Below are 26,780 nucleotides of genomic sequence, written 5' to 3'. Positions count from 1 at the left end.
GTCAGCATGTGTTCCATGATACATATCATGTAGATGCTAAATTTTTAGAATCCACTTCATATGTTATTGTGCACGTCCAGGTCTATCTCGGAATGCCAAATAGTGGTTCAGATGGACTTATTTCGGTATTACTGTACTGCTGCAAGCATGTATGGATTCGTGAGTACGCACGAGGCGGCTATGAGATGCAACACCTCCCTCTAGTGGTATTTCATGAGTGCAGCATTGAAAGATGTTCAGGGAAACATGAAACCTGCAAGTTGTGATGCGCATAACATGATTTAGCACAAGGTGGTAGCAAATCTGAATCAAGTCCCAATAACTCCTTAAAAAATTATTTTATTGAACACAACGGCATTGCTTTAGTCATACTTGGTTTAAACATTACAGGATGTGCAATGCAAATGATAGTGACACAGCACAACCAGTTACAGTATTTACACAAGTGTGAAGAAATGGATTTGATTCATCTTCATAACTGCTACTAAAACAAAACTGAAAAACACTGGGCATACATGTAACATGCATGCATATATACATGACATTTGGGGCGGGGCATAAGAAATGTTTTCATCAGTAAGGCTGTCTGTTCATTTGCTGGAGATGACTTTTGCCGAGTTGTCATCAATTGGCGTCGACTATTGCCAGATAGTTCACTGCAGCAAGAGAGCACCACCAAAGCACATCAATCATTTGGAGTGAAGTGCTGGTTGTCTGGTCTGTGATGTCATAATCTCCAATAACTGGAGCTCAGATATTGGACATCCGTCGCCCCCGTGTGGCTCCTATCGATGCTCGCAGCCTCGGTTCTCTGGCCCTGAGTACGGAACGGTTTTGACAACGTTAACTCAGAGTGTGTCTTGTACAGAACGAGGCTCAGTCTCACCTGTAGTGTTCATTGAAGTCTAGTCTAAAGCTGAGGAAACGAAGACTTTCATCTGTGCTGGTGGTCAGCAATACTAGGAACTGTTGAACAATACTCTGAGAAGAGAACACAAGGAAAAGTTCATGAAGGAGGAAAAAAGGTGGTGATCTATGCGGGAAAGTGAAATACCTGGTAAAAATGCGTGAGGATGCGGAGCTGTGAGCACATCTTTGGTATGGTTTCTTGAAATTCCCTAATTCTCCTCTTCTCCTCTGCTTCCTGCTCAGCTGTCACACCCCACTGACCCTGAAACACACAGTATGATCAGAAAAGTGCAGGTTGCAGCTTTTTAGCTATTCCTCTCTCACGGCCATCTCACCTCCTCTTCATTCTGCTGCTTCTTTTTCTCAAACTGCAACTGTAGGGACAGTTCCTCCAGTGCAGCGCGGTAGAGGGAATCCTGAGCATTCTGGAACTCGATGATTTGGTCAAAGATGGCCCTCAGTTGGTTCAAGAGAGACTTTAAAAAGGAGAGTGGGACTCAAGATTATAATTATCAAGGAAAACCAGAATTGAAAACCCACTTCAGTAAACTAAATTTAAACTATAGATGGAAAGAAAATATGTATGTTTACAAAAATAACTAAAATGTATTTAAGAGACAAAACCCTTCATATTTATATTTTATCCCCAGAAGCAATATTTACATGAAAAAAAAAACTACATGCAGTACAGGCAAAAAGTTTGGACACACCTTCTCATTCATGCATTTTCTTTATTTTAATTACTATTTACATTGTAAATTGTCACTGAAGGTAATAAAACTATGAATGAACATGTGTGGAATTATGTACTTAGGTAAAAGGTGTAAAAAGGTGAAATAACTAAAAACATAATATTCTAGCATCTTCAAGGCAGCCAACTTTTGCTCTGATTACCTTTTTTGTACACACCTGCCACTCTCTTGACGAGTTTCAAGTGGGAGTAACCTAAAATGGTTTTTGACTTCACAGGTATGCATTTTCAGAGTTAATTAGTGGAATTTATTGTTTTATCAATGGGGTTGGGACCTTCATTTGTGTTGCATTGAATGAGGTGTGTCCAAACTTTTGGCCTGTACTGTGTAATGAGTAACCTTTAACTATCATAACCTTGGTGGGAATGAGGTGTGGATTACAGGAAGTCATTTAGGAGTGGCTTTATTTTCCAGATACAGGTAGTCCCCGGTTTATGAACGAGTTCCATTCCTAAACTGGCGATGCAACCCTAATTTCCGCATAAATCGGAATTAGATACCCCCTCAACCTCAAAATATCTGTATGTAATGTATTACATGTCATATTAAGAAGATAAATTAAAGAGTAAGATACTGTGAGGTACATTGTATTAAATGCCGTTATATTCAATGACTATTTGCGCTTAAAAAAAAAATTTTTTTTTAACTACTCGCAAGCCACCTTGTTGAGAGAAAAGGCCGCTGTGGAAAAAGTAGGGAGGCGAGAGAAGGGGAATATCATGGCTGCTCAGGTCGCCAGCGTCCCCTCTCTCTTAATGCGAGCCCACCGTCCAAACTCCATAAAAATGGATCGGGACATGCAAGAGGAGTTCGCGCCGGGGGGAAGCAGCAGTAGCAGTGGGAACTCCTCCACTGGGCACGATGACGCGAGACCCCACTTGGACGCTGGCCATCTTGGAGAGGTGGACGTCCGCGCCAGACCTGACGGATGTCTCCCAGCCCACTGCCTGAGGCTGGATGCCCTCATCTCTCATTGCTCAACATGAACAACAACAGCAGCAGCATAATAACAAGGACGTGGGAGCTGACGCCGACAGAAACTGAAGGACGGCGGCGATGCCACCGGGGGAAGAGATCCTGACATGGCAAGAACTAGGTACTGTTTACACGACTACATAAAAAAAAATCGTTAAGTCGAAATCTCGTAAGTCAGGTACGTCGTAACCCAGGGACTACCTGTACACTAAGGTCATCTTACCCCACTATTATTGTCCAGCAAGCATCTTGAAATGATGGTATCTAGGAACACTTCATGGGCAGCAATGATATGATCTAAATCCTGTGCTTGGTTTACTTTATTCCATAGCTCATCCCAGGAACACTCTAACACCTATAAGAACACATTAGGGAAGATTTAAATTGGAAGCCTCTGCCCTATTAATAACAGTCACGCCTCAGTAATGTTCACAATGTCCACAGTTGATGGACTCATCTAGACTTAAAATGCCGCTTAAACGACATGACTGCAATAGCCTTGCTAATGGCCTGACCTCGAAGGTGATGTAGTACTGCATTTGATGGATGAAGTGGACCATCTCAGATGCCAGGATGTGGCACTGATGCAGCACGCCGGACAGCTCTGGAAGAGAAGGGGTGGGAGGCACCAAACATGAACCTTTTAAGGTAAATTCCTCATTTTCATTGTAGGTTTTTGTGTGTTTACAAACCAGGCATAGTTTTGAGAAGCTTGGCATTACACATTTGTCCTTTCCAGATGTCTGTTAGCGTGTACTCCATCCGCTTAGCCCTCCACAGGAAGTTAAAAACGCGCAAGTAGTGGCCCATACATTCCCGTGTAAATACCTGTAATACACAGCTTTGTGAACATAAAAGCGAGATACACAAGTATGTGTCATCAATATGAGTTACTGTAGCGATCGGTCCATCGACGTGGTAGTCGAGACTGAATACATCCCAGCCGGTGTCGCCCGGAGACACCTCCAGCAGTCGCACATCCAACCGCTTGAGGATCTCCACGTTGTCGTACTGGGCGTTGGTTGCTCTGACAGCAGTTTCTAAGATACCCGTCAGGTTGTGTTGGTACAAAGTGGTGGCGGGTCTCGCTAGCTCTGGTCTTAGATAAATAAATAAGTAAATGAAAATTGCCAATGTCCAATTGAATTCCACCACTACATGGGTCATTCCAGAGGTGGAGAACAGTTTGGCTTTAAGATTCTTAAAAAAATAGGCCTTCTGTTTTTCTGCTACATATTCATCAATAATAGTTATTAAACTTAAAGTCTTGATAGCTCATTTTAGAAATCAATGTTTTTTTATGTGATTTACGATGTAAATTCATACTAATGTTAGCCTTTTCTCAAGAGTAGAACCTAGCTGTTTACCTAACTGTTCCTGCTGATCAAGAGCACAAACTAACGTCTGTAAGTAAGTAAGGGGAAAAAAAGTTAACTATGTTCATATAGATAAGAGGAATGCAACCACTTTATACTTCTACTAGAGGTGCACGATAATTATCGGTCCGATAATAGGAATGATGACGTCATCACTATAAATCCAATAACATTATTAATAGGCCCGATAATATCTAATATTTTTGGCACGGTGTCTGTGGATTGGGATGTGTGCGTTTGAGTTGTTTCATGGACCAAGACCACAAAAGTCTCCACTTGCACCAAATGTTTTATCTGCTGACAAAGCACAATACCTGTTGGGTTTATGTTTGTTTTAGTTCAGTGCTCATTGTTGAAGGGAACACATCGTCAACGATATTGACTAATTGATTGTGATTGACTCAAAATTTATCTATTTGATAAAATAAATATGGGCACTTTATTTGAAGTCAAAACTGTTTTTGTCTTTGTATTGTTCACTATAATAATGTTCATGTCATCATGGAAATTCTGGCTAGGTCAAAGCCAAGTCTATGCTGAATCCACCACGAGTATTTTTGGCCTACACGTGTTCAAAAACGCATGTAAATATACATTTTAAAATTTTATATATTATATATATATATATATGTATAATCGGTTATTGTATCGGTATCGGCCTTGAGAAGCAGGAAGTTATCGATATCGGTTTTAAAAAATGGATATCGTGAAACCCTAACTTCTACCGTGATAAAAGGGTTGTGGTAACAGTGTTGCGGTCCCAAGGTTGTGGGATGCACATTTTACGAATACACATTTGAAATGTTATTAAAATGTTCCTAAAGTTAGTTACAGGAGACTGCAATGTATGGAGGACCAGGAGTGCAAAAATTCAATAAATAAATACACAATTAAATAAATAATTAAAAGTGTCATTAAAATGCTTTTATTTCAATATTTATTTATTTATTTCAATATTTATTTCAATTTTTATTTATTTATTTCAATTTATATTTATTTATTTCAATTTTTATTTATTTATTTCAATTTCTATTTATTTATTTCAATTTTTAATTATTTATTTCAATTTATATTTATTTATTTCAATTCATATTTATTTATTTCAATTTTTATTCTTTTATTTCAACTTTTATTTCTTTATTTCAATTTTTATTTATTTCATTTTATATTTATTTATTTCAAAATGTATTTCAATTTTTATGTATTTATTTCAATTTTTATTCATTTATTTCAATTTTTATTTATTTATTTCAATTTTTATTTATTTATTTCATCATTTATTTATTTATTTCAACATTTATTTATTTCACTTTTTATTTATTTCATTCTTGCACTCTTGTTCCCCGTGTGGCCGCATGAAATAATTTTATCTGTCATTGGCTCATCAAACTCGGTGGGCGGGCGTGAACTAGGCGGGGTTTGAGTTGATCGAGTAATAAGCGATTGCTTCGTCCTATTTCTACCCAACATGGCGGCATTATCTGAGATTTTGCATGAGCTCTCTTGGGACATGTTAGATTTATCAGAACAAATTGAAGCAGGAAATTTGGACCCTGAGTATGTGTCCTACAAAACAGAGCAATTAATTAACGTTATTGGCATCATCTCAGCTCTGTCAGATCAAGATGTTGATCGAAGAGTTTTCGATAGTTTAGAACTGCGGTCAAGCCAGCCTCCACTCGTAAAAACCAAGTCAAACCAGCCGCCCCTCATTCGGATTATTGTTTGCATTATGTGCATTACGGTAATGCAATGCGCTGGCTTCAGAATACAATGAGGTGGCTTCAGAGCGCAAGTCCCTTTATTAAATATATGGGGAAAAAACGGTGACCTATTCGATAATGGGTCCACTTTAGAGAGACACTGGAGCACCCCTAGACCCAAACTAAATCATTATCATGTAAAAATGATGTCAGAGTTCAGAGTAAAACTACTTAGAAAACTGCTAGTTATTTCTGTCATTTAGCCTTATTTCAAAACTTGATAAAATAAATAAATAAATAAATAAAATCTGGTAAATATCCAAGGACCGTTCCACTTCTGAGTTATATTAGAGTTTCCCGTATGCAGACATCAGCCCGTTTAAAGGCGCTGGCCCGCGCGATGTAGAAGCCACAGACTGGACTCCACCATGGGCTGCTGGTGGAGTTCTCCTCAGAGTTTCCTCGATTAAATTTGCTGCTTCTCTAAGCAGCTCTGGGCACATTTTGGACATATGTATGTTTTGCTTGGACAACACGCGAAATGCGTCAAAGCCTACTACCGTTGCACTGACCACGCTACTAATCTTCGTCGTTTTTGTGATTTTGAGGGAGCAATTATTTTTCAGATTATACGGATCTACACTGCCACCCTATGTATCGGGTGTACATAAAAATTAGCCAATGCCTCAGGCGTCAATCTATTATCTGAGATCGACTAGTTAAGACTTGCTTTGCTGAGCAACCAATCAGACGTTAGAAACTTTGACGAGCAAACGCGACAGATAAAATTATTTCATGGTTGCACCTCCAGAGGAACAAGAGTGCAAGAATGAAATAAATAAAAAGTGAAATAAATAAAAGTTGAAATAAATAAATAAATGATGAAATAAATAAATAAATAAAAAATTTAAATAAATAAATAAAAATTGAAATAAATAAATAAATAAAAATTGAAATAAATAAAAGTTGAAATAAATGAATAAAAATAGAAATAAATAAATAAAAATCTAAATAAATTTTGAAATGAATAAATAAAAATCGAAATAAATAAATATAAATCGAAATAAATAAAAATTGAAATAAATAAATAAAAATTGAAATAAATAAATAAAAATTGAAATAAATATTGAAATAAATAAATAAATATTGAAATAAAAGCATTTCAATGACACTTTTAGTTATTTATTCAATTGTGTATTTATTTATTGAATTTTTGCACTCCTGGTCCTCCTTAGCAATGAAGCATGTGTCATTTTAACTGCTTTATTTGAGATTAAATGTGGCCATCAGGGGGCGGGAAAAAACACAAAAGTTACTAGAGTTGTCTGATATTATTGGGTAGGTGATTATATGGGCCGATAAAAGCATTTTAAAATCAAATCAGAGAACATTGAAATGTTTCATTATCAATTTTAAGCCAATATGTATGTTGCTTTCAAAGTGAATGTAGAAGCTGTCTGCCTTTGTACAAGGGCAGTTCACCGCTTAGCACAGCAGTTATGCTTATTGACCGTTAGATGTCTCCAGACTAAATGCTTGGGATTTGCTATTAAAGCATCCAGTGGGGGATCACAATACAATTAGCCATAATATGTTAGGTCCACGACTGCATATATCGGTATCGGTTTGATATCGGAATCGGATTTTTCGAGTTGGACAATATTGGGATATCCGTGAAAAAGTAATCATCGGACAACTCTAAAAATTACATTATAGTAGGTACTTGAGACTTATTTTTTTCAAGCATTCTATTCTCTTGGTTTTTACATTTTAGATTTGTTTTCAGAAAATGTAAATTGACTCAGAAATTTAAATTTAAAACGTTGGGACTCAAAATATCCTCCAATTGTGGAATGACCCAAATATGCTTCACTATACAAAAGCGCTGAAAAGACAAGGCAAATGGGCTGCTTACTTAAGGAGGTCCATTAGGTGTCTGATGAAATCTCCCTGGCCCAACAACAGGTATCTCCTCATGGCCTGAAGGTGCTCAAGCAGCAGGTAGTTCCGGTTGAGAACATCCAGCAAGTACTTGCTGGTGTCAAAGTAGGCGGCGTCAATCTTCTCCTGAAATGCCCCCTCCAGGTCTGACAGCAGTTCTGCTGCTACAAAAGAAAAGAAGCAATGTTCATTAGCTAAGTGTGCCCCATTGACAGAGAAGACAAGGACAGCAAGCGGGAAGAGCATTGATCATTGAGACCCAGTGAGAACCCAGGAGACCCAGCCAGAACGTGTCAATATATCCATATCAATACCTAAAAAAAACCTCTTACCATCTTTGGGTGTGTCCGTAAATTTGGGCGCTGGTGTGATTTTTCCAGGTGGTGTTCGGTCATGGCAAACCTGGTGAAGGAAGTTGATAGATTTCCCAATAAGCAGAATCTGGAGGGTATAGCAATGAGAAGTAGTTAATGACAACACAACACAACTCTCTGAAAGTATATTTTTTGTTTGAGACAGGAATTTGAAACAAGTGCGTTTATACCTTGCGAGCCTGGTCCATGGTGATAAACGAAGGGATCATCGACTTCCTGAGAGAGTACTTGACGTGCCATAGGCGATCTGTTTTAACGTTTGGATCTGATGCCACAAAGAACTACAGACAAGTATAAACGTAAGCGCTGCATATACACAGCTGAAGCTGCTTTTACAGATGTATGCGCTGCGCTTGCACCTCATGATAAGTGTCTTCAAGTTCTCCATCATAGATCCAACGATACAAGAAGTTAAGAATAGGGTGTGACACCAAGCTAAGGATGTGTTGCACTAGCGCCCTCATTTGTGGATCTCCTGTCTTTCCGTACGCGTGAACAGCTGTTGCTAGCTCTCCACCTTTCCGGCCTGACACCAACACAATGACAATTCATGAATAAAATCCAGAAAAAAAGGATTCAATCACAGCATGAGCCAGACACCAGAGCCACCTTGACAGAAGTCAACGAGGGCAGCAAGCGTTTTGAGCCGGACTTTGGGGTCGTACATCCAGACCAGAAGCCTTCTGAGGGTCAGACTGTTCTCTGTACAAACATTTACACCCTGGTCATCTTCTACCTGCAACTGCAAAGCACAGGCATGTGAGCAAACTGCTTAACGATCCAAGAGAAATGACAAGCTTTCAAACCTGAGAATGTAGGACGGAAAGGAGTCTATAATACTCCTTCAGCTCCTGGTGGAGGGATGCACAGAAGCTCTGGGCAAAAGGAGAAAAGTCAAATGAACAAATTGCATTATTATGCGGATTCATTCAAGCTTTTCTAAAAAAGAAATCATTAACATTCCACAAAGACACCTGTCCAACTAGTCCAAAGGCCCGGTCGAGGCTCCTGGCGTCTGTATACTTGCGGACTTTATTGTGGAGCCAGCCAAGCTCAGCCAGTCTGCTGCATGTGTCCCTAAGGGATTTGCTTACTAGCACCTGTTGAGGTTGAGATTGTCTTGAAATCAAATCAGATCAGTCTCAGTTATGCACAATATTAGGATTCATGGTGTTGTGTACAACCCCTAGAAAGGGCGTTAGGTACCTTGCCGTCTATTCTGTAACAATTGTCTTGGTTGCTCATCTTGATGAACTTGCCATCGATCCCCTGGAACACGTAGAGGATATCTCTCACTAGTGCAGTCTCGCTCACCTCGCCTAAAGCAGCCCAAGAAACCGTGTCAGCTTCTGATAATGAGCAGACTATCATTGGCTGCCATTGACAACCAGTGTTGTTAATACACGCTTCAGAGTGTAACGGCCTTTCTAACAGCGTTATTATTTTTTTTCAGTAGTGAGTAATCTAATTAATTACTTTTTCCCATCTTTGCAACCCCGTTACCGTTACTGAGGATGTGAAGGGGTGCATTACTACAATTTGGTTGAATGAAGCACGAGTTGGCAGATTTTGTCACACATCAGCTGCCTGCCTGGAGAGAACAGAACAGGAGGGGAGAAGAAGGACAGGGGTGGTGACCCCGTTGCAAACGCGATGATGATTGGATCGGTGGGCGGATCATTTCCTGCCTCACTGCACGCTCTGGCAAACACAACACGACAGCGACAATGTCGACAGGCCAGGGAATTTCATAGGTAGCGTTCTCAAACCCCTCAGAATATTTAAGGATAGTGCTCTGCTTATTGTGCAGTAGGCCTAACATACAGTTTCAGCGATTTGCACTTGTTAATGGTCAGTTTACCTTTCTGTTTTCTTAACACACTGAAATCTATTTGATCCAAATAAATACCAAATGTTCTAAAATACTATATATAATATTTAAACATCTTTGTTGTGAAATATGTTATAGGATGTATAATGTAATAAATGTGTAGAAGATGAAAAGCAATGTCAGTTACTTTGCTGAATAACTAATTATGCTTATAATGGGGTAACTCAGTTATTAAATTACTTTTTGGGAGAAGTAATTTGTAACTAACCAATTACTTTTTAAAGTAAGTACCAACACTGTTGACAACAAAAGACATCCGATACATTTGAGCTGGCAGCGACAAGGTGTCAGGGCTGCAGCTGCCTGCCCTCCCAGTTCAAATGGATTGACCAGCTATCACTGTCAGAGATACCAATGACTTAATGAAACTCTTTTATTGAACCTACCAGCTGTGTCGCCATCCTGCCTTAGGCGGCCTGCTCTGGCGGTGGGATGCGAGGGTCCGAGAGATGGCCGAATGGTGGCGGGGCCAAGAGCAGAGGAGGGGGAGGAGCTTGCTGGAAGAGCCCAGGCCAGTCGAGAGACCAGAGAGGGAGGAACTCCAGCCGCAGACTGAGGAGGTTGACTGAAACAACCAGATGTCGTAGTTTTGGTAAGCACAGGTAGTACTAAATTAAGATAAAGAAAAGCAATCAAAGGATTTGGATCCCAAGATTAAAAAAATAAATAAAATTATATGCTGTTCAAAACTAATCAATTAAAATAAACTAGAACAGGGGTGGGCAAACCGGTCCTCGAGGGCCGCAGTGGGTCCTGGTCTTTGTTCCAACTGATTCAGCACACACAGTATAACCAATGAGGTTTCAGTGGAAACAAGGAGCACCTGACTGCAATCAACTGATTGCACTTGTAAGAAACCAGATTGGTGAAAGGTTGTCCTCATGATGGGTATGAACAAAAACCCGCACCCACTGCGGCCCTTTGTGGAATTAATTGCCCACCCCTGAACTAGAAGATGCCATTTCTGGGACAATTGTGTGGAGATGCTTTGCTCTCCTATAGACCACTTCCTGTAGATTTTCGGTCACTTCCTATTCATTTTGGGGCACATCGGATCACATCCTTGTTAACTCCTTAACTGCCATTGACAGCGCTAGACGTCCAATCCTTTTTGAATGGGAGGGTCGAATAAACGAACATTCATTCACTCCTCACAGTCAAAAGGGATTTTGACATCTAGCGGCATCAATGGCAATGAAAAATAAGCATTCACAGCCCAGTTTAAATGAATTGGATGTCTATTTTTGTAAATAGTTGGCAGTGAGTTAACTTTGAGTCACTTCCTTGTTAATTTTAGGATATTTACAGGTAACGTTTGAAGCATTTCTGGGTCACATGACTTCCTGTATATTTTGGGGCTTTTTCAGGTCTCTTTCTGTTAACATCTGGTCGTTTTTTCCCCAATGGAAATTAAAGGGGATGTTTTTGTGAAATTTAGTGGAACTGTATGTTTTCAACAAAATCTGTATAGAACTTTGGTGCACCTTTATTTCCTGACATTTTTTATGTGTAAATTATGTAAATTGGATTTTTTTTTTAAAAGGAGGATGAGATACATTTTGAAATAGGAATATTGTTACCAGGCTTTTTTTGTAAAAACCTGCACTTTGCCACCCCATGTGAAGGGCGAAATCGAAAGAACCCGTGTCACGTGAATTTTAGAACGGTAAAAATCGTTTAAGGTGCGTGTGCTGTGAAGCGCACCAAAAAAGTAGACAGGAAAAAAAATAGGAATATATTTGTGGGTAGCTATGAAAAGCAAAGATTACACATATTTAGTTTTCACCAGAAACCCTGATGTCCCCAGTATTAACTTATAACCTTGACAAGTTATAAAAACAATTCATACCCCGCCAAAAGTGACTGCGGTGTTGGCGTGGGTCCATTGAGTGTGTAGACTCCCAGACTTGAGATTCCGCTCGTGCCCATGCTGGCTGACAGGCTGCTGCTCCTTTCCCCATAACCAAGGGCCAAACTCTGGGGTCGGGCGCAGTAGAACGGTGTAGAGTGGGCATCTCTAGGTAGTGCCTGAGCAAACAGAGCCCCGTAGTTTCCAACCTGAAATGGTAATTAATACTGTAATACTTGGATTATATGTATGAGAAGATGCTTCAAGCACAGAGGAGAGAAAAAAAAAATAGTCGCACCCTACTGGAAGGCTTGCGAGGGTCTTCAGAGAGGCTGAGCAGCAAGTAGAGAACAGACCAGCGATGCTTCAGAACACCCTGTCATACATTCAAGACAAACATTCTAAACCATGAACAAACATAAAAAGTTGAATGTTACAATGACAAATCAGTCTTCAGCTGGCTGAAATACAATGTCAGCTGGCAAGATCCATACCTACCAACTAACTAGCTGCAACAGCAACAACAAAAGTCAACATTTTATATTTGTCGAATGAATTTGTGGGGCTTTATTTATTTATTTACAAGTCTGAAAGGAGGGCACTGCTCAACTGAAACTGGGCTTATTCTTACTTGTGTACAAAATGGGGTTGTGTGACCAGAGTAAAGACAGAATTATTGGAAACTAAAGATCTCTTGTATCTGTGAGTGTGAAAGTAGACCATACCAACCTGTGACTGTAGTTTTCTATGTAGCTCCGAGAAAAGAGCAGCGTCTGCCTCTCGCCGCTGCTTCAACACTGCAGAGTTGGGGAGGAAAGAAAATCACTTGCAAGTTAAAAACTCTTATAAGTCGCAGAATGCGCACGCGCGTCCTCAGCGCATGTCTTTGAAGCCCCCCTCATGTTTTGATTACGTCACCCATGTGCCGCTGGTCAGTCTTGTTTGAAAGTGTGGAAGTTGAGGTTTACTCTCGTTTTTATTTGAAGTCAATCGACCAAATAAAACGTGTGGAAAATGCCATTTAATTTTATAATTTTATTGTCCTCTCAAATAAACATTAAAACGCTTCATGGATAATTTGTTTATGTCCATATTTCCATCATTTCTTGTCCTTTTTCAAATCCGAAAGCGCCACATATCCAAGGAGCCCTTGTGACGTCACAATGGAAGCAGACAATGTGACCATTACAAATATACTGCCGAGCCCGATCGAGGATCCACAGAACAAGAGGGAGGAGATTAGCCAGGTTGGGAACGGCAATCGACTTTGTGAATGAATCGAAAACTAAATTTAGCGCAAGAATGTGTGCTTTTTCGTCAACTCGAGGAAGAGGATGGACCAAATTTGTCATCGTCTTCTTCGGATGAGCTGCGAGTGAAGAGAGTGACGGATTTGAACACCTGGGCGACGCCATCGAGGAGCAGAGGTAAGACAACTTGCTTTACTTTTAATTCTGTTAGAAAAAAAAATCTTTTGAAGCTGTAAGACAAAGTTATTTTTGATGCCATTTAAGTAACTGTATGTGTGTTTGTATTTGGCGGAAAACACAGACAAGGCTGAAAAAGCGTTTCTGCTCTTGCACCCCTCTTTAAAATAAACTGCTGTATTTTAAGCCAAAAGAACTGTTGTGTTTTGATAGAACAATGTCTATATGCTGCCATAGCAGATTCATGGCGCAATAAGCCCCCGAACTATTTTTAATTTGTCCGTATTACCCTGGAAACCCCCGTTTACAGACGTCGCGCAACCGCTTTTGTTTCAACCTGGCCATAAAAAGAAGGTAAGTAATCATATTCATCTTTTGAAATGAAAGATGAATATGGAAATGGGGCTTCCTGTCTATCCGTCCTGGGAGTGGATCTCTCCTGACTGTGGTACTCCCCAAGGTTTCTCGTTTTCTCCCGAAGACTCTGGAGTTTTGGAGTTTTTCCTTGCCGACATGGAGGGTCTAAGGATGGGGGATACCCAGGACTTGAATTTATTTATTCATCTTTGTTGCTTCGTTTGCTGTTTCTGATTGTGTATCATATTGCCTCTGCAAAGCCCTTTGAGACATTTTTGTGATCTAGGGCTACACAAATAAAATTGAATTGAATTGAATTGAATTGAACTGAATTGAATTGAATTGAAATGTCTCTGATTTTTAACTTAGACTCATTAATTGATAGAGGTGTGCAAAATTTCCGATTCTTAGATTATTCGCGATTCGGCCGTGGAAGATTCGAGAACGATTCACAAACATCCAAATTCCGATTATTGAAATATGCGAAGTAAAGCGGAAGTATACAACACTTCAGCGCGCCGCGCGGTCTTCGAGACAGAACGGAGCGAGAGTAGCTAAACATCATGCTTCTCATTACCCGGCCCCTCGGGTAATGCCAATGCTCAACTCACGGCTCTAGCTCAACTCATGCAACGAGATTAAAAAACACAACAACATACCTGACTGCTGCCGAAAAGCTGCTACAAAGTACATCCATATAATGTTACGGTAAATATCATTTATATAGGACTAGATGCAATATAGATTTGGTAGTGTTAGCAGCACATCTACAAAAAGCTAGATGCGGGCGTTAGTAAACGGCCACCATCTTAAAGCAGCACACTTCCCTGCAAGGCTGTTGTAGCGAACCTTCCAAGCAAACCTAATTAACTTTTTATCTAAAATATTCCTAAATCGGTAAAATATTGACTTGAATCTATCTTTAAAATAGTTTTAAAACTTTCACATGTCGAAAGTAGACAAAAGGGAAATTATGGAATAACCGGAGCGGTTAATTAATAAACGGTTGATTCACAACATTAAATTAATTGAATGTAGTTTAAAGCTGCTGATACAGAATGGGGACTGGAGTTTTTTATTTAATGTTATTTTTGTATATTTGTTTACTGCTATATGTTAACTTGATACTGAAATAGTGGTGTGGTTTAGCCTGAGAGTATTTTTAAACAATTTTGGAACTAATGTACAAAACATTAAAAAAAAAAAAAAGAAAAAAGAAAAAAAAAGGAGGGGGGTGCATCAATAATCGTTTTATAATCGAATCGGAGCCTCTGAATCGTAATCGTAATCGAATCGTTAGGTGCCCAAAGATTCCCAGCTCCATTAATTGATGTCTAATATTTAGTTAAATAATAATTTAAAAAAAAAAAAAAAAAACTTTAAAAAAATTATTCACTTGCATATTTTAAACAAATTACGTCACAATGAAAAAATTGTTGTCTGTAAAAAAGTCACGGATATCTACCTCATAACTATCGCTTAACTGTGTTTTTTTCGTTATTGTCGCATTTTCTCCAATATTTCAGATGATAAATAATCGATCCAAACAAAGAAATATTGAAACAAAAAAAAAAAAAAAAACGTTTAAAAGGGTAAATATATAAAAATGAAAATCTGGACCACTCCTTGATGTCTGCGATTTCTGCATCGCGACCCTTGTTATATTACCATGTTTCACCCATAAAATCCCCCCCTAAATCCAGCTGTGGCCATTGACAGCTGTGTCTGGACACTCAGTGATACATGCTACATGAAGTTTTTGGATCGAAAAGAGGTAAGTACGCGATAATATCTCGTTAAAATCATGGCGTCTATTATTCATATCTGCATATATTGTGTTTTTTTAATAAACACACATTTTTTTCTTGTACTGTACATGCATAGTGATTATTAGCAATCTACACTCACTGCCCCACTGGAAAGAGGAGATGGGGTCAGCATTGAAGAGGGACGGCTTGTCAGCACAGATGCTGCTGGGGAAGTTAGCGCGGCAGAAGTCGCTCAGCCTGCATATTTTATTTTATTTTTCACAGTCAGTCTCCTCAATTTGTGTATATAAATGTGTGTTCAAGAAGGTTGATTGTGTGTACATCGTTTTCATTAAGGGATCGGGGCAATACCTGAACTCACAGAGATGTCTTACAAACACTTTTGTGTAAGAAGGTATATATTTTTTCACTGTTTTGGACTGAAGTCTACTGTACATAACCTGTTTTGACCAGGGCATGTATAAAGGCCAAAAACGCCTACGACTATACCTGCTGTTTATGTTGAATTATCAAATATAAAACTATTTATTCAATTTTTTGCATTGAATGTTCATCCTAACTTGTTGAATAAATATTATAAAGGTTTAAAACGGTTCGTTGAGCATGTTTGGTTGTCAATAGGACATCAATATTACAAATTTTGACAAAAAATTGGGGGAATTTTTTGTCTTTTTGGTCCCAAAATGTTGATTTATAATTGGTTAGTGAAGAAAACAACAGTTTGGACATGAAGTTCAAGGTGTCCTAAAAAAGGAACCATACCAGGTCTTTGTAAACAATTCTTTGTATATAAAAGGCAACATCAAAGGCATGCAAAATCAGACAAAAAAGGCCCGGACCTTAAAGGGTTAACATGCAAAATGGTTGCAAACTACCTGATACGCTTGCAGGTTCTTCATTTACAAAGCTGCTCAAATGCTACGTGTTGTTATCAAGAGCCAGTGATGACTTAAAGTCTGCCTGACAATCTTTGCTCAATAAACATGTCATAGTATACTGCAAATGGATTGCTATTTTTACTGACGGCAAGAGAGCTTTGATTGATTGTTTCCCAACTAATGGTACAACCCAGGCAACTTTGATGGGTCGAATGGGAATTTACGCTTATAGTGTTTCAGCAATTTCTGTAGAGTGCAACATTAAAAGGCTTTAGAACACTAAAACGCGTGTCTGAAAAGCCCTCGACAATAGGGACCAGACATTGAAGCTAAAATGAGCAACAGTGCTCCGTTGTTATTGGCAGATAACTGGAGTTCAACTTGGACTTACATTCTTTCTTGATCTTCTCCGTCACCAGGAATTCATCCCGTTCAATAGAGGGAGCGTAGTTACTGCCAATGACTCGCACAGCATACTGGAACTGTTGGGCAACTTCAGCTGGCAAGACATATAAACAGTGATGCATAATGATCACTTGTTTGCTCTTCAATATACTACACATAATGAGTATTTTTATTTTCACGTCATGATATCATTTGCTGACATTGATGACCACAGATGTCCAATCCATTTGAACAGGGATTTGCTGCAAGTAAATGATCACTTGCTGGCAGTGGCGCCACCAAATTGGTTGGCCACCCCACTGGCCACCCCGCTTGCCAGTATATCGTTAGATTGTTGTAGCATCAGTTGTGCATTTCATCCCAAATGAATGCATTCATTTTGTATGGTTAAATGTAGAGCTGTCAAATTTATCGCGTTAACGGGCGGTAATTATTATTTTTTAATCACGTGAAAATATTTATTGCAATTAACACATTCACAGTACGACTCATTCACGCATTGCTGCGAACAGCCTACAATGGCGCTGTTTTACTTATATGCAAAGATAAGAGGCAGTGTCAAGTGAATGGAGTAGATACAAGCAGTCATCGGGGCCGTGCTTTTAATTGGCAAAAGCTTTGTCATTTCTCCCACAGCAACTATAAATAGTGTGGGAAGCGACGTGGGGAAGAATGACAGGAGTTGAACTTTATCATAACACCCTGTAGAGGACCCAACGCAGAGAAGATGTGTCATTTGCAGCCACCACACATAGTCATGGTTGCACCACTTCCCATCATGCATTTGGGCAGAACAGTTAAGTCGCTACAGTATCATTTACTGAAAGCTCAACAAATACACTAGATGGCAATATTTAGTCACAATATACAAACTCACATTTATCCTTTAAGAATTACAAGTCTTTCAATCCGTGGATCCCTTTCACAGAGAGAATGTTAATAATGTTAATGCTATCTTGTGGATTTATTGTTATAATAAACAAATACGGTACTTATGTACAGTATGTTGAATGTATAGATCTTTCCATTCCAACAATAATTTACAGAAAAATATGGCATATTTTAGAGATGGTTTGAATTGCGATTAATTACGATTAATTTATTTTTAAGCTGCGATTAACCCGATTAAAAATTTTAATCGTTTGACAGCCCTAGTTAAATGTACACCTTATGCCTAATATATACATAACACAATCAAACAGAATTGTTGTGGAACTCACAATGTTGACTGGACAGTTATGGACGATGCACATTAAATCATTAGTAACATCAAATATTACACAATACACCAAAGTATATCAGTAGCCGTGTCCTTAAGTGTTTCTGATAGTTTTCCCCTGACCTTTTTACAGCAATAATATAACGAAAACCTGACATTATGGCTTTTAGTTTTGGCCACCCCAAGATTTTAAGTGGCCCCATCTGGCCACCCCTATGAAAAATTTCTGGAGGCGACACTGCTTGCTGGTGCCAACCCTCCCAGTCAAAACGGATTGGACGTCCATCACCGTCAATGGCAGACAATGACTTATCAGATGGTGTGTGCTTATTTATGGAAATTCAAATTTTCCACTCTGCTGCACACAACCTATGTCGTGGCACACTAAGAAAATCCATCATCTCAATTGCACAGGTTTATAAACTTGATTAGTTGATTAGTGTGTATTTGTAGAATTGCAGACTTGGTTTATAAATTTTAAATTATACTTCACTATCATAAATTATACTTCACTCTAGAATCGCTTGTTTTAACACTGGTCCCCTTCGCACACCATCATTAGGCAGCACACTGGGGACACCCTACGAATGCCTTAGGAAAAGAATAGAAAGACTAATGCTACTGACCCTAAAACGAATAGATGAGCTAGCCGAATGTGGACACTGATTAAAAACAAACATTTCCATAAAGTGAGAATATCGGTGATGCTGTGACAGCGTAATGAATTGGATGGAGGTCCGAATTGAGAGTTACGCTAATGTACCTTCACTTTTGCCCGTAATTCTGCAGCAGAGGCTCTGGAGAAGCACGTTGGGCGATTTCTGATCTAGGGTCGCCATTCTATCCGAGGCTAGCGTTTCGTCTGGTGTATACTGTGAATAAATGTCAGTGCATAAAGCAGAAACGCTTTCAATCGCCCACGACAAGCAACGCCATTTTGACAGGGTAAGTCAAGGAAACGGGAAATCGCGAGGAAAAACGACAATACCATAAGCAAGCTCTTCAAAGTAAAATAGAATATATTGTTTAAATTTTTAGAAATAACGTTATTTATCTATAAGATAATTTATAATAATCAAATAAATAACAAATTTAACAATTAAAAAGTTACTTGTGTGTTAAATCATGACAAAAGCCTTGACATAGTTCATCTACAGCTTTATTTTGAAACACTCAACCGGATTCTAATGTACTAACCAAAATGGGTGAACAATACTGTTCAACATAACCCGCCGAAAATCGTCTCCAGGAAATGCAAGACGGACAAATGCAGGAAAACATTTCCGTCTGGAAACATTAAACTGTAACCACAGCAAATTCTGGTTCTTACTTGAAAACCATTATGATGACTTCATTATAGGTACCATTACAAGGCAGTATCACAGAGCTATCATGCATATCTCTCAGCCATCCATTTAAAACTGCTATTTTATTATTTATTCAAACAGGTTGCATATTAACTAACTGGCAGCCATTGACGTTGCTAGATGTCGAATCTGTTTTGACTGGTAAAGGCTCATACGCTACCACCCTCTCCCATTCAAAAGTGATTGGATGTCTAGCACCATCAATGGCATTGAAACATGAGCATGCACAGCCAGTCCTCCCAGTTTAAATTAATTTGACATCTATTGTTGTCATTGGCAGGCAATTATTTTAATTTCAAGTTGAGTATGTATCAGGGTGTGTAAACTTTTTTCTCTGAGGGCCGCGTTCAGAAAAATTTAGGATGCAAGGGCCAACCACTTTCATTTGTTAAACACAACAATATAAAGTATATTGTCATATCATTCAGCATTAATATGTGTATATTTATTTATTTAATATTTATTTATTTTATTTTTTTACTATATTTGAAGACCAAAGAGAAAATGTGAAACGATGGCAAAAAAAAAGGCAGGAAAATCGCAAGCATAAAAAGCTCAATTTATTGCACTGGATATTCTTTTTTGAATATAGGTTCATTTGTGTAAAACAAGATACTGAAATTCTACACTTTCTTACATTGATTTGAACATGTCAGGTTTTGACCCCTGAACTAATAGAGAGACACTGATTACCGTAATTTTCGGAATATAAGACACTACTTTTTTCCTTCATTTTGAATCCTGTGGTTTTTAGTCCAGTGCGGCTTATTTGTTAATTTATTTGGGTTAATAGGTAACACTTTATTTATTTATTTTATTTGACAGTCATAAGACCGTTATAATTATGACATAACACTATATGACAAATGTCATTAAGTGTCATCTGGCAAATGATGTCACTGTAACACTAATTTATGTCCAGTGTGGTGCTTTTACATCAATTTAAGAGTGAGATATTTTGCCAGATAATACTAAATGATATCTGTTATAAGCATTTATGAATGCTCAATACAGTGTCATGTCAAAATTGCAGGTGGCATCCCATAGGAAGCAGTGATGGCCAAATAAAGATTTGCAGCCAATTGGTTCAAAGCTTCATGGTGGTTCATTTGGTCTTATGACAGTCATATGATGCCGCTGTCAAATAAAGTGTTACCGGTTCATATCTTTTGGTGTAAATATCCCTTAAAAGAGTCAGGACCGATGCCTCCGGCTTATAGTCCAGTGCGGCTTATCAATTAAAAAATGCCATTTTCGTGTCAAATTTGGTGGGTGGCGGCTTATAGTCAGGTGCGCCTTATAGTCCGAAAATTACAGTAATTGTCTAGTTTAGTGTGAAGCTGACAAGTGCAACAGAATGTAGGCTGAACTCTGAGCTCAAGCTTAATGTGCAGCGAGTCATATTCAATGATTCATACATTTCAACAAATTGGGCGGACGTTGGGCGTAAGGGTGGGAGACAGAGGAAGAGGGAGAGAGAAAGAGAGAGCGCGCGCAAAAGTTACGTGGTGAAAATATAAAATGACATAGTGATTGACAGTAGTGAGGATGAAAAGTTTTGAATATGTAGGCCTGCATATATTCCTAATTATTATCATTATTTTTTTTTACATTGTTTACATCCAGTTACGCGATGACAGCTCGAGGGAACGAGAGCGCATGCGCTAACAACACCTGGCTGCGCGTGACGTCCATGAGAGAAAAGCTCCTTTGTGGGCTCGTGAGGAAAGGAGGTTAGAAAACTACTCTGAGTCCATACAACCGCGAGTGCTGTAGTAGAAGTAGGTGTTATTACTCCGTCGTCCGGCTCCGTCCGGCAAGGGAGATACTGTCCAACTTTTACCCAGCGCGTTTTCTTGCTCCTCCAGGTGAGCGCCGCTCTTTTTTTTTCCAAAACGAAAAGAGTAGGGAAAAGTAATGGACCACGTACGAGAATTAAGAACAAGCTAGCGCCGTTCGTGCGGAGAGCGAGACGGAGAGGAGAGTTATTAGCCGGGCTGGATAAAGAGACAGGATGGGGATGGACCTCAGCACTCTCCGGACCCTCATCAGCAGATATGTAAGTTCAGTATAAGTGTTTGTACACGCGCATTCACATTTCATATACCCATATCATATGGATCAGTGTGTTTTTTCCCAAAACTTACCTGTATGAAGTTTGTAAGATAGACATATGCAGGGGCGGACTGGTAATCTGTGGGTTCTGGAGGATCACAGAACGGCCGGTGCCCTGGACGGCCGGCGGCCGCCATTCATTATACATCACTGTTTTTATCCCCCCATCCTCTGATTAACTACAGTTCGCATTCAATCCGACAGGTGGCAGCAATGCGCCTGGCACTGCCAATCTGATAGAAGAACGAAGAAAGCACAGAGTAGCCTTCATTGGATCCTTGTGGAAGCAAAATAGCAACATGCGTCAATACGAATGGTGGTGGCAAAAAAAGAAAAGAGAAGGGTGGCGCTGAGAAGGTTAGGGAGAAAAAATTAAAGAAACTGGAGAGCGAAGCATTAAAATGTCATAAATGGACAAATATTTTCGCAAGCTGCAACGGCCACGTCGGGTAACAAGTCAACAGCCCAGCCCCCGGCGGTGCTGAGTGTGGGAGCGGCAGCCGCTCTGACGTGCAACCGGTGCAGGGAGAGAGAAAAGAAGAGGGAGGGGGGTAACGATATGGAACTTCCCCAGACAAACGCAGGGAAAGTAAGTAGTGATGAAGAGGGTTACTTGCTCGGTATACTGGCAGTTATCCACCAGGTAGCTACATTTTAAATGAAATAAATGACAAAGGGTTAGTGCCAGCTAGCCCATGTACCCGTTTGCAATCGTGTCAAGTTACAGTATGCTAGTCCTACTAGCACTCTCCTAAGAAAAATATTTTAGCTGTAAAACAACGTATGCACACGCAGCAGCAATATTAATTCAGAAGAAATATAACAAAATATTAATAAACTTTACTTTAAAGTTTAGGTAGTTAAATTGATGTTATATATATTAATCATTTATATATCGTTTTGTTTTAAGGTTAATACTTTCCAATGAAGGTTATGTATACAGGATTTGTCTTGAAATGTTTATTGTATTTTCATTGAAATTTATTATTTGTATGGCAAGATTAATTATGGCAAGGCAAATTTATTTATATAGCACAATTCAACACAAGGCAATTCAAAGTGCTTTACATCACATGAAGACCATAAAAATCACATTTAAATCAACACAACAGGGGTCTCTAAACCGGTCCTCAAGGGACGCTGTGGGGCCTGGTTTTTGTTTCAACCGATCGAGTACCGACAGTTTAACCAAAGAAGTTTCTGCTAAAACAAGCAGCACCTGACTGCAATCAACTGATTACACTTGTAAGACACCAGATTGGTGGATACGTGTTGTCTTGTTTTGTTGGAATGAAATCCCTCGCCCGCTGCGGCCCTATGTGTAATAGTTTGGAGACCACTGAATTATGGCATAAACAATGAAGTCATTTTATAGACAGAGATATATAGAGATATATTATAATCAATTGGATACATAAAACTTGCTTTGAAAAATAAATTCTTTCATTTGTTTATTCAGGTTGATCATAGAGCTAGTACAGAAAATGAATCAAACTCCAGTTCAGCCTTGCAGTACTTTGAGCGCCTCAAGTCAGACAGTCACAGTCTAGACACATTTTCTTCATTTTTTCTCAAAGTGCACGAAATTGATGCATTTTACAATAAAATGTGTAAAAAAAAAATATATATTTTTTTTTAAATCCCCGGGGGGGGGGGGGGCATGCCCCCGAACCCCCTAGGGGGTCGGTGTTTCCCTTCGTATAGCAATTCTTGTGGGCTGGGCTGAGTCAAAGTCCAGGGCTGCTTTTTAGTCCCAGTCCGCCCCTGGACATATGCAAGACAGTATCTGTTCCTAGTCTTTGTTTTAAGTTTGGACTTTCCACGTCAGTGTTTTTTAATGCAGTCACGAGAAATTATTCATCTTTGGTTCAGAGGAATTGGAGGAATGTCCATTCGTAATTGAAAAAGTGATATATTGAATTAAATGTTCAACAAAGATTGACACTGTTTGTAATGAAAATTATCCCAGCTCTGCCAGCCAACCAAGCAGTCACGATGAATGGATTTAGCTAATTCTAATTTATTCAATGAATGCAATGTAAACACAGCCATATCCGATGGGTGTCATTTAAACCATACCTAGTTTTGTGACTAGGCTTGTGCTGGTATGATATTCGGACGGTATGATAACCTGACGGTATGATAACCTTAAGCCAAAATACTGCGGTTTCACGGTATCATGGTATTGCAATTAGAACTGTAAAATGTGTTACTTTGAGATATCTCGGTTTAAAAAATAAACCAAAAAAATCAATTGAACAGGATTTGTATTTTTCACAACATATTAGCAAATTGGAACATAAGTATTATTCATTAGAAGCACGTGTGTATGACTCGTATCATATTTACATTAGACACACACTCTCTTTCTCAACACAGACAGTTGCCAGAGAGAAGAAAAAATACCAGATGTTTTACCACCGCTAGAAATCATACTGGAGGTATTGCCTCCTCCGCAGCCACCCTCCACAAACATGTTTTACATGTCGGTTGGCCCTTTTCCTCTAAGCTGGGGCAGTATGTAACTTTTCTGTGGCCGAAGTTTTCCCATACCAGCGATTTCATTTTCTTCAATGGGGGAAAAAGTTGTGGCGTTTCACCTCCTCCAGCCATCGTGTAGCACAGCTGACTCTCTGACAATGAGCAACAACCGGTGGGGGAGGTTTGAGCCTTACAGCTGCAACCGAGGGATTTCTCCATGCATTTTTGGGACATAGAAAATAGCTAATACCTTAGGGACGATATGACGTAAAATTTTTGCGGTTTTAAAACCTTGACGTTTTCATACCACAGTATACCTTGAAACTGGTAATCGGCACAAGTCTATTTGTGACTAATCACCTAATAAGTAAGCAGCTGTATGGATGCACTAGATGTGAAAATAACTGGTCTGCATTGAGACATGCTGGAACTTGCACAGAGAAACTGACAGCCAGAATGTGCAGTTGTCATGCTCAATCAACTAAATACTACATACAGTAAATCTATAGAGTCTCCAAGTGCTTAAGTTTCATAGAGAACAAATATTTTAAAATGTGTGCTTCTATTTTCAGTTTTTTTGCGTATCAATTATTTTTTGGGAAAAAAGTAATTCTTTGACATCCTGCCTAATATATTATGCGACAGCTCCCATTCGAGAAGGACTACAAATGGAACAGTCACATGAATTATGTAATCCACTTGTTTTCCCCCTGCTAGTCAAATCGATGGGTTGCAATGAAGCCACCATCCTGTATGGCTCTCTTGCATTAGGCTACTCGCTAATGTGTGGTGCGAGCGAGTGAGCGCTGTTCACATGAGAGTCAGAGATCTCAGATGAGGCTTAGGTCCGGCCTCCCAACTGTTGCTAATGGACAATAAAATGAAATCCGGGCTGGACGGGGGCTGAAATGGAACTACGTAGTAGAACTCACACTGAGACACAGACTGTGACTGATAGGTTGTGGGATGCTGATGAGGTCTGCTTCTGTAATTGATCTGGATAACAGCTCGAGACAAATGGCTTAAGGCTAAATTGATTGTGTTGCTGGTGCATGCACAGCGAATGTGGAATACTTAAGATTAGAGTAAGGCGCATTTATCTCTTTGTCAATAGTGGGCTTTCATGAAAATAAGTCAATACATGGTAGACAGCAAGGTAATGGATAATTATTATGATCTTTTTAGGATTGGGGTAATTTGTCAGGGTGAGATTGCAGTTCTGTTTTTCTTCCTCATAAGGCATGGGAAATGGAGGCTACAATTCAATTACAATCACAGTACACCTTTCGAACTCGCTGCTAGGTTAACGTGTAACATTCGCTTCATTTGGGCCATCCCTTATACAGTAAAATTGAAAGGGCAGAGGATGGTTATGTAAGATCACATCTCAAGTGTAAAACGCACTGTAATCTCTGTGTCAGTGCAGAATGACAATAAAATGTGACATGAATGAACTCGCTCATGGACCAGTCATGCCACTCTCTTTCCCCCATTTATCCTATCTTCCCCTGCAATAGTTTTAACAAGACCATTTGGAAAGACTTTTAATTTAGAAACTACTGTATTGAAAGCCTGCTGATAATGTTCTACTGGAAATTGGTATTCCTGATTTAATTTTGTGAATATTCATAATGATCATACAATTTAGTCGCATTCCATTTCAATCTACTTAATATATACTGTATTTTCCAGTGGCTTAAAATGTCTCTCTGTGACTCTGCTTGAAAAAAAATATTATATTAGATAACCTATTTTACTCCCACAATCCGGAAATTTGCGATGTGTACATACAATACTAGGGATGTCCCCGATCCGATCAAGTAATCAGAAATCGGGCCGATCGGGCCATTTTTCAGAGGATCGGAATTGGGTGAAAAGGATCGGATTTTTAATTAAAAAATACAAAAACAGCATTTTTTATTTTTTAAGGGCTAAAAGTAACAAAATAATCCAGAAATATAATGCCATTGACAAACAAAACAAAACAATATATGGCGGAAAACACAGACAAGACTGAAAAAGCAGTTTCTGCTCTTGCACTCCTCTTTAAAAGAAACTGCTGTATTTTAAGCCAAAACAACTCTTGTTTTTGATAGAACTATATGTCTATATGCTGCCATAGCAGACTCATGGCGCATTAAGCCCCCAAACTATTTTTAATTTGTCCGTTTTACCCTGAAAACTCCCGTTTACACACGTCACGCAACCGCTTTTGTTTCAACCCTGCCATAAAACGAAGGTAATTCGTTATATTTTTTATTCAAAATGTCTGTCGTTTTTATCTTAGAATCATTAATTGATGATTGAATTTATTCACTCACATATTTTAAACTTTTAAACAAATTATGTCACAATGAAAAAAATGGCGTCTGTAAAAAAGTCACGAATATCTACCTCATAACTATCACCTAATTGTATTTTTTTTGTTACAGTCGCATTTTCTCCGATATGTTAGATGATATATAATCGATCCAAACAAAGAAAAAATGAAAAAAAAGTTTCAAAGGGTAAATTTATGAAAAAGAAAATCTTGACCACTCCTTGATGTCTGCGATTTCTGCATCGCGACCCTTGTTATATTACCATGTTTCACCTATAAAATCCCCCAAAAATTCCTTCTGTGGCCATTCACAGCTGTGTCTTGACACTCAGTGATACATGCTACATGGAGGTTTGGATCGAAACGAGGTAAGTACGTGATAATATCTCGTTAAAATCGTGGCGTCTTTAATTCTGCTCTCGCGTGCTCTCCCCGCTAATTAGGGTTTTGCTGTTTAAATTTTTTTTTTTTTAAATGCCCTCCTGTTCAAAATTTTTGTTGCCCCAGAAATTTGAGATTTTAAGCTTTCCAATGATGTATCACACATGCATATCGGACAATTTTGAAAGTTGGCCAAATTGAGGGTCTCAGAGCGTAACTTCAAGTCACCTGAGTGTTTTCCGCCATACGTTTATACTCCGCAACACTCCTGGAAAAACTGGAAGAGGATTT

The 26,780-nt window shown here is 39.0% G+C and overlaps 2 protein-coding genes across 11 annotated transcripts in view; one reads left to right on the top strand and one right to left on the bottom strand.

The window, feature by feature from the left end:
- Positions 1 to 323: 323 nt before the first annotated feature.
- On the bottom strand, positions 324 to 18,761 carry tubgcp3 (tubulin gamma complex component 3). 2 transcript variants are annotated; one of them, XM_057856043.1, is made up of 22 exons: positions 18,589 to 18,761; positions 16,593 to 16,700; positions 12,500 to 12,567; positions 12,069 to 12,146; positions 11,771 to 11,979; positions 10,308 to 10,486; positions 9,237 to 9,349; positions 9,005 to 9,130; positions 8,837 to 8,905; positions 8,640 to 8,772; positions 8,390 to 8,556; positions 8,201 to 8,311; positions 7,989 to 8,097; positions 7,631 to 7,820; positions 3,531 to 3,735; positions 3,329 to 3,464; positions 3,152 to 3,240; positions 2,860 to 2,991; positions 1,245 to 1,385; positions 1,055 to 1,171; positions 885 to 981; positions 324 to 831 (listed from the first exon to the last, which is right to left on the bottom strand). In XM_057856043.1, exons 1-22 carry the CDS (start codon positions 18,662 to 18,664, stop codon positions 728 to 730), a joined length of 2,757 nt encoding a protein of 918 aa, XP_057712026.1. In that variant the 5' UTR covers positions 18,665 to 18,761; the 3' UTR covers positions 324 to 727. The 2 variants fall into 2 exon arrangements, with proteins under 2 accessions (XP_057712026.1, XP_057712017.1); XM_057856034.1 differs by having other exon boundaries at positions 324 to 817; positions 887 to 981.
- A 2,073-nt stretch (positions 18,762 to 20,834) lies between these two features.
- Positions 20,835 to 26,780, top strand: part of atp11a (ATPase phospholipid transporting 11A) — a 46,111-nt gene continuing 40,165 nt past the window's right edge. For 7 of the 9 annotated variants that reach the window (XR_009062003.1, XR_009062002.1, XM_057829128.1 and 4 more), the window contains exon 1: positions 20,890 to 21,251. Coding sequence is in view for 7 of the 9 variants with exons in the window: in XM_057829128.1 (XP_057685111.1) it covers positions 21,207 to 21,251 (45 nt within the window). In the remaining 2 variants the exon portion in view is untranslated. Of the gene's footprint in view, positions 21,252 to 26,780 lie in introns of all 9 variants that reach the window. The other 2 variants (XM_057829123.1, XM_057829115.1) reach the window with 2 other exon arrangements.

Source organism: Corythoichthys intestinalis, chromosome 2 (genome assembly GCF_030265065.1).
Source record: "Corythoichthys intestinalis isolate RoL2023-P3 chromosome 2, ASM3026506v1, whole genome shotgun sequence".
In the NCBI taxonomy this organism is placed as follows: Eukaryota; Metazoa; Chordata; class Actinopteri; order Syngnathiformes; family Syngnathidae; genus Corythoichthys; species Corythoichthys intestinalis.
Note: the sequence above shows the minus strand (reverse complement) of the source record. Positions and strands in the feature narration are given on the sequence as shown.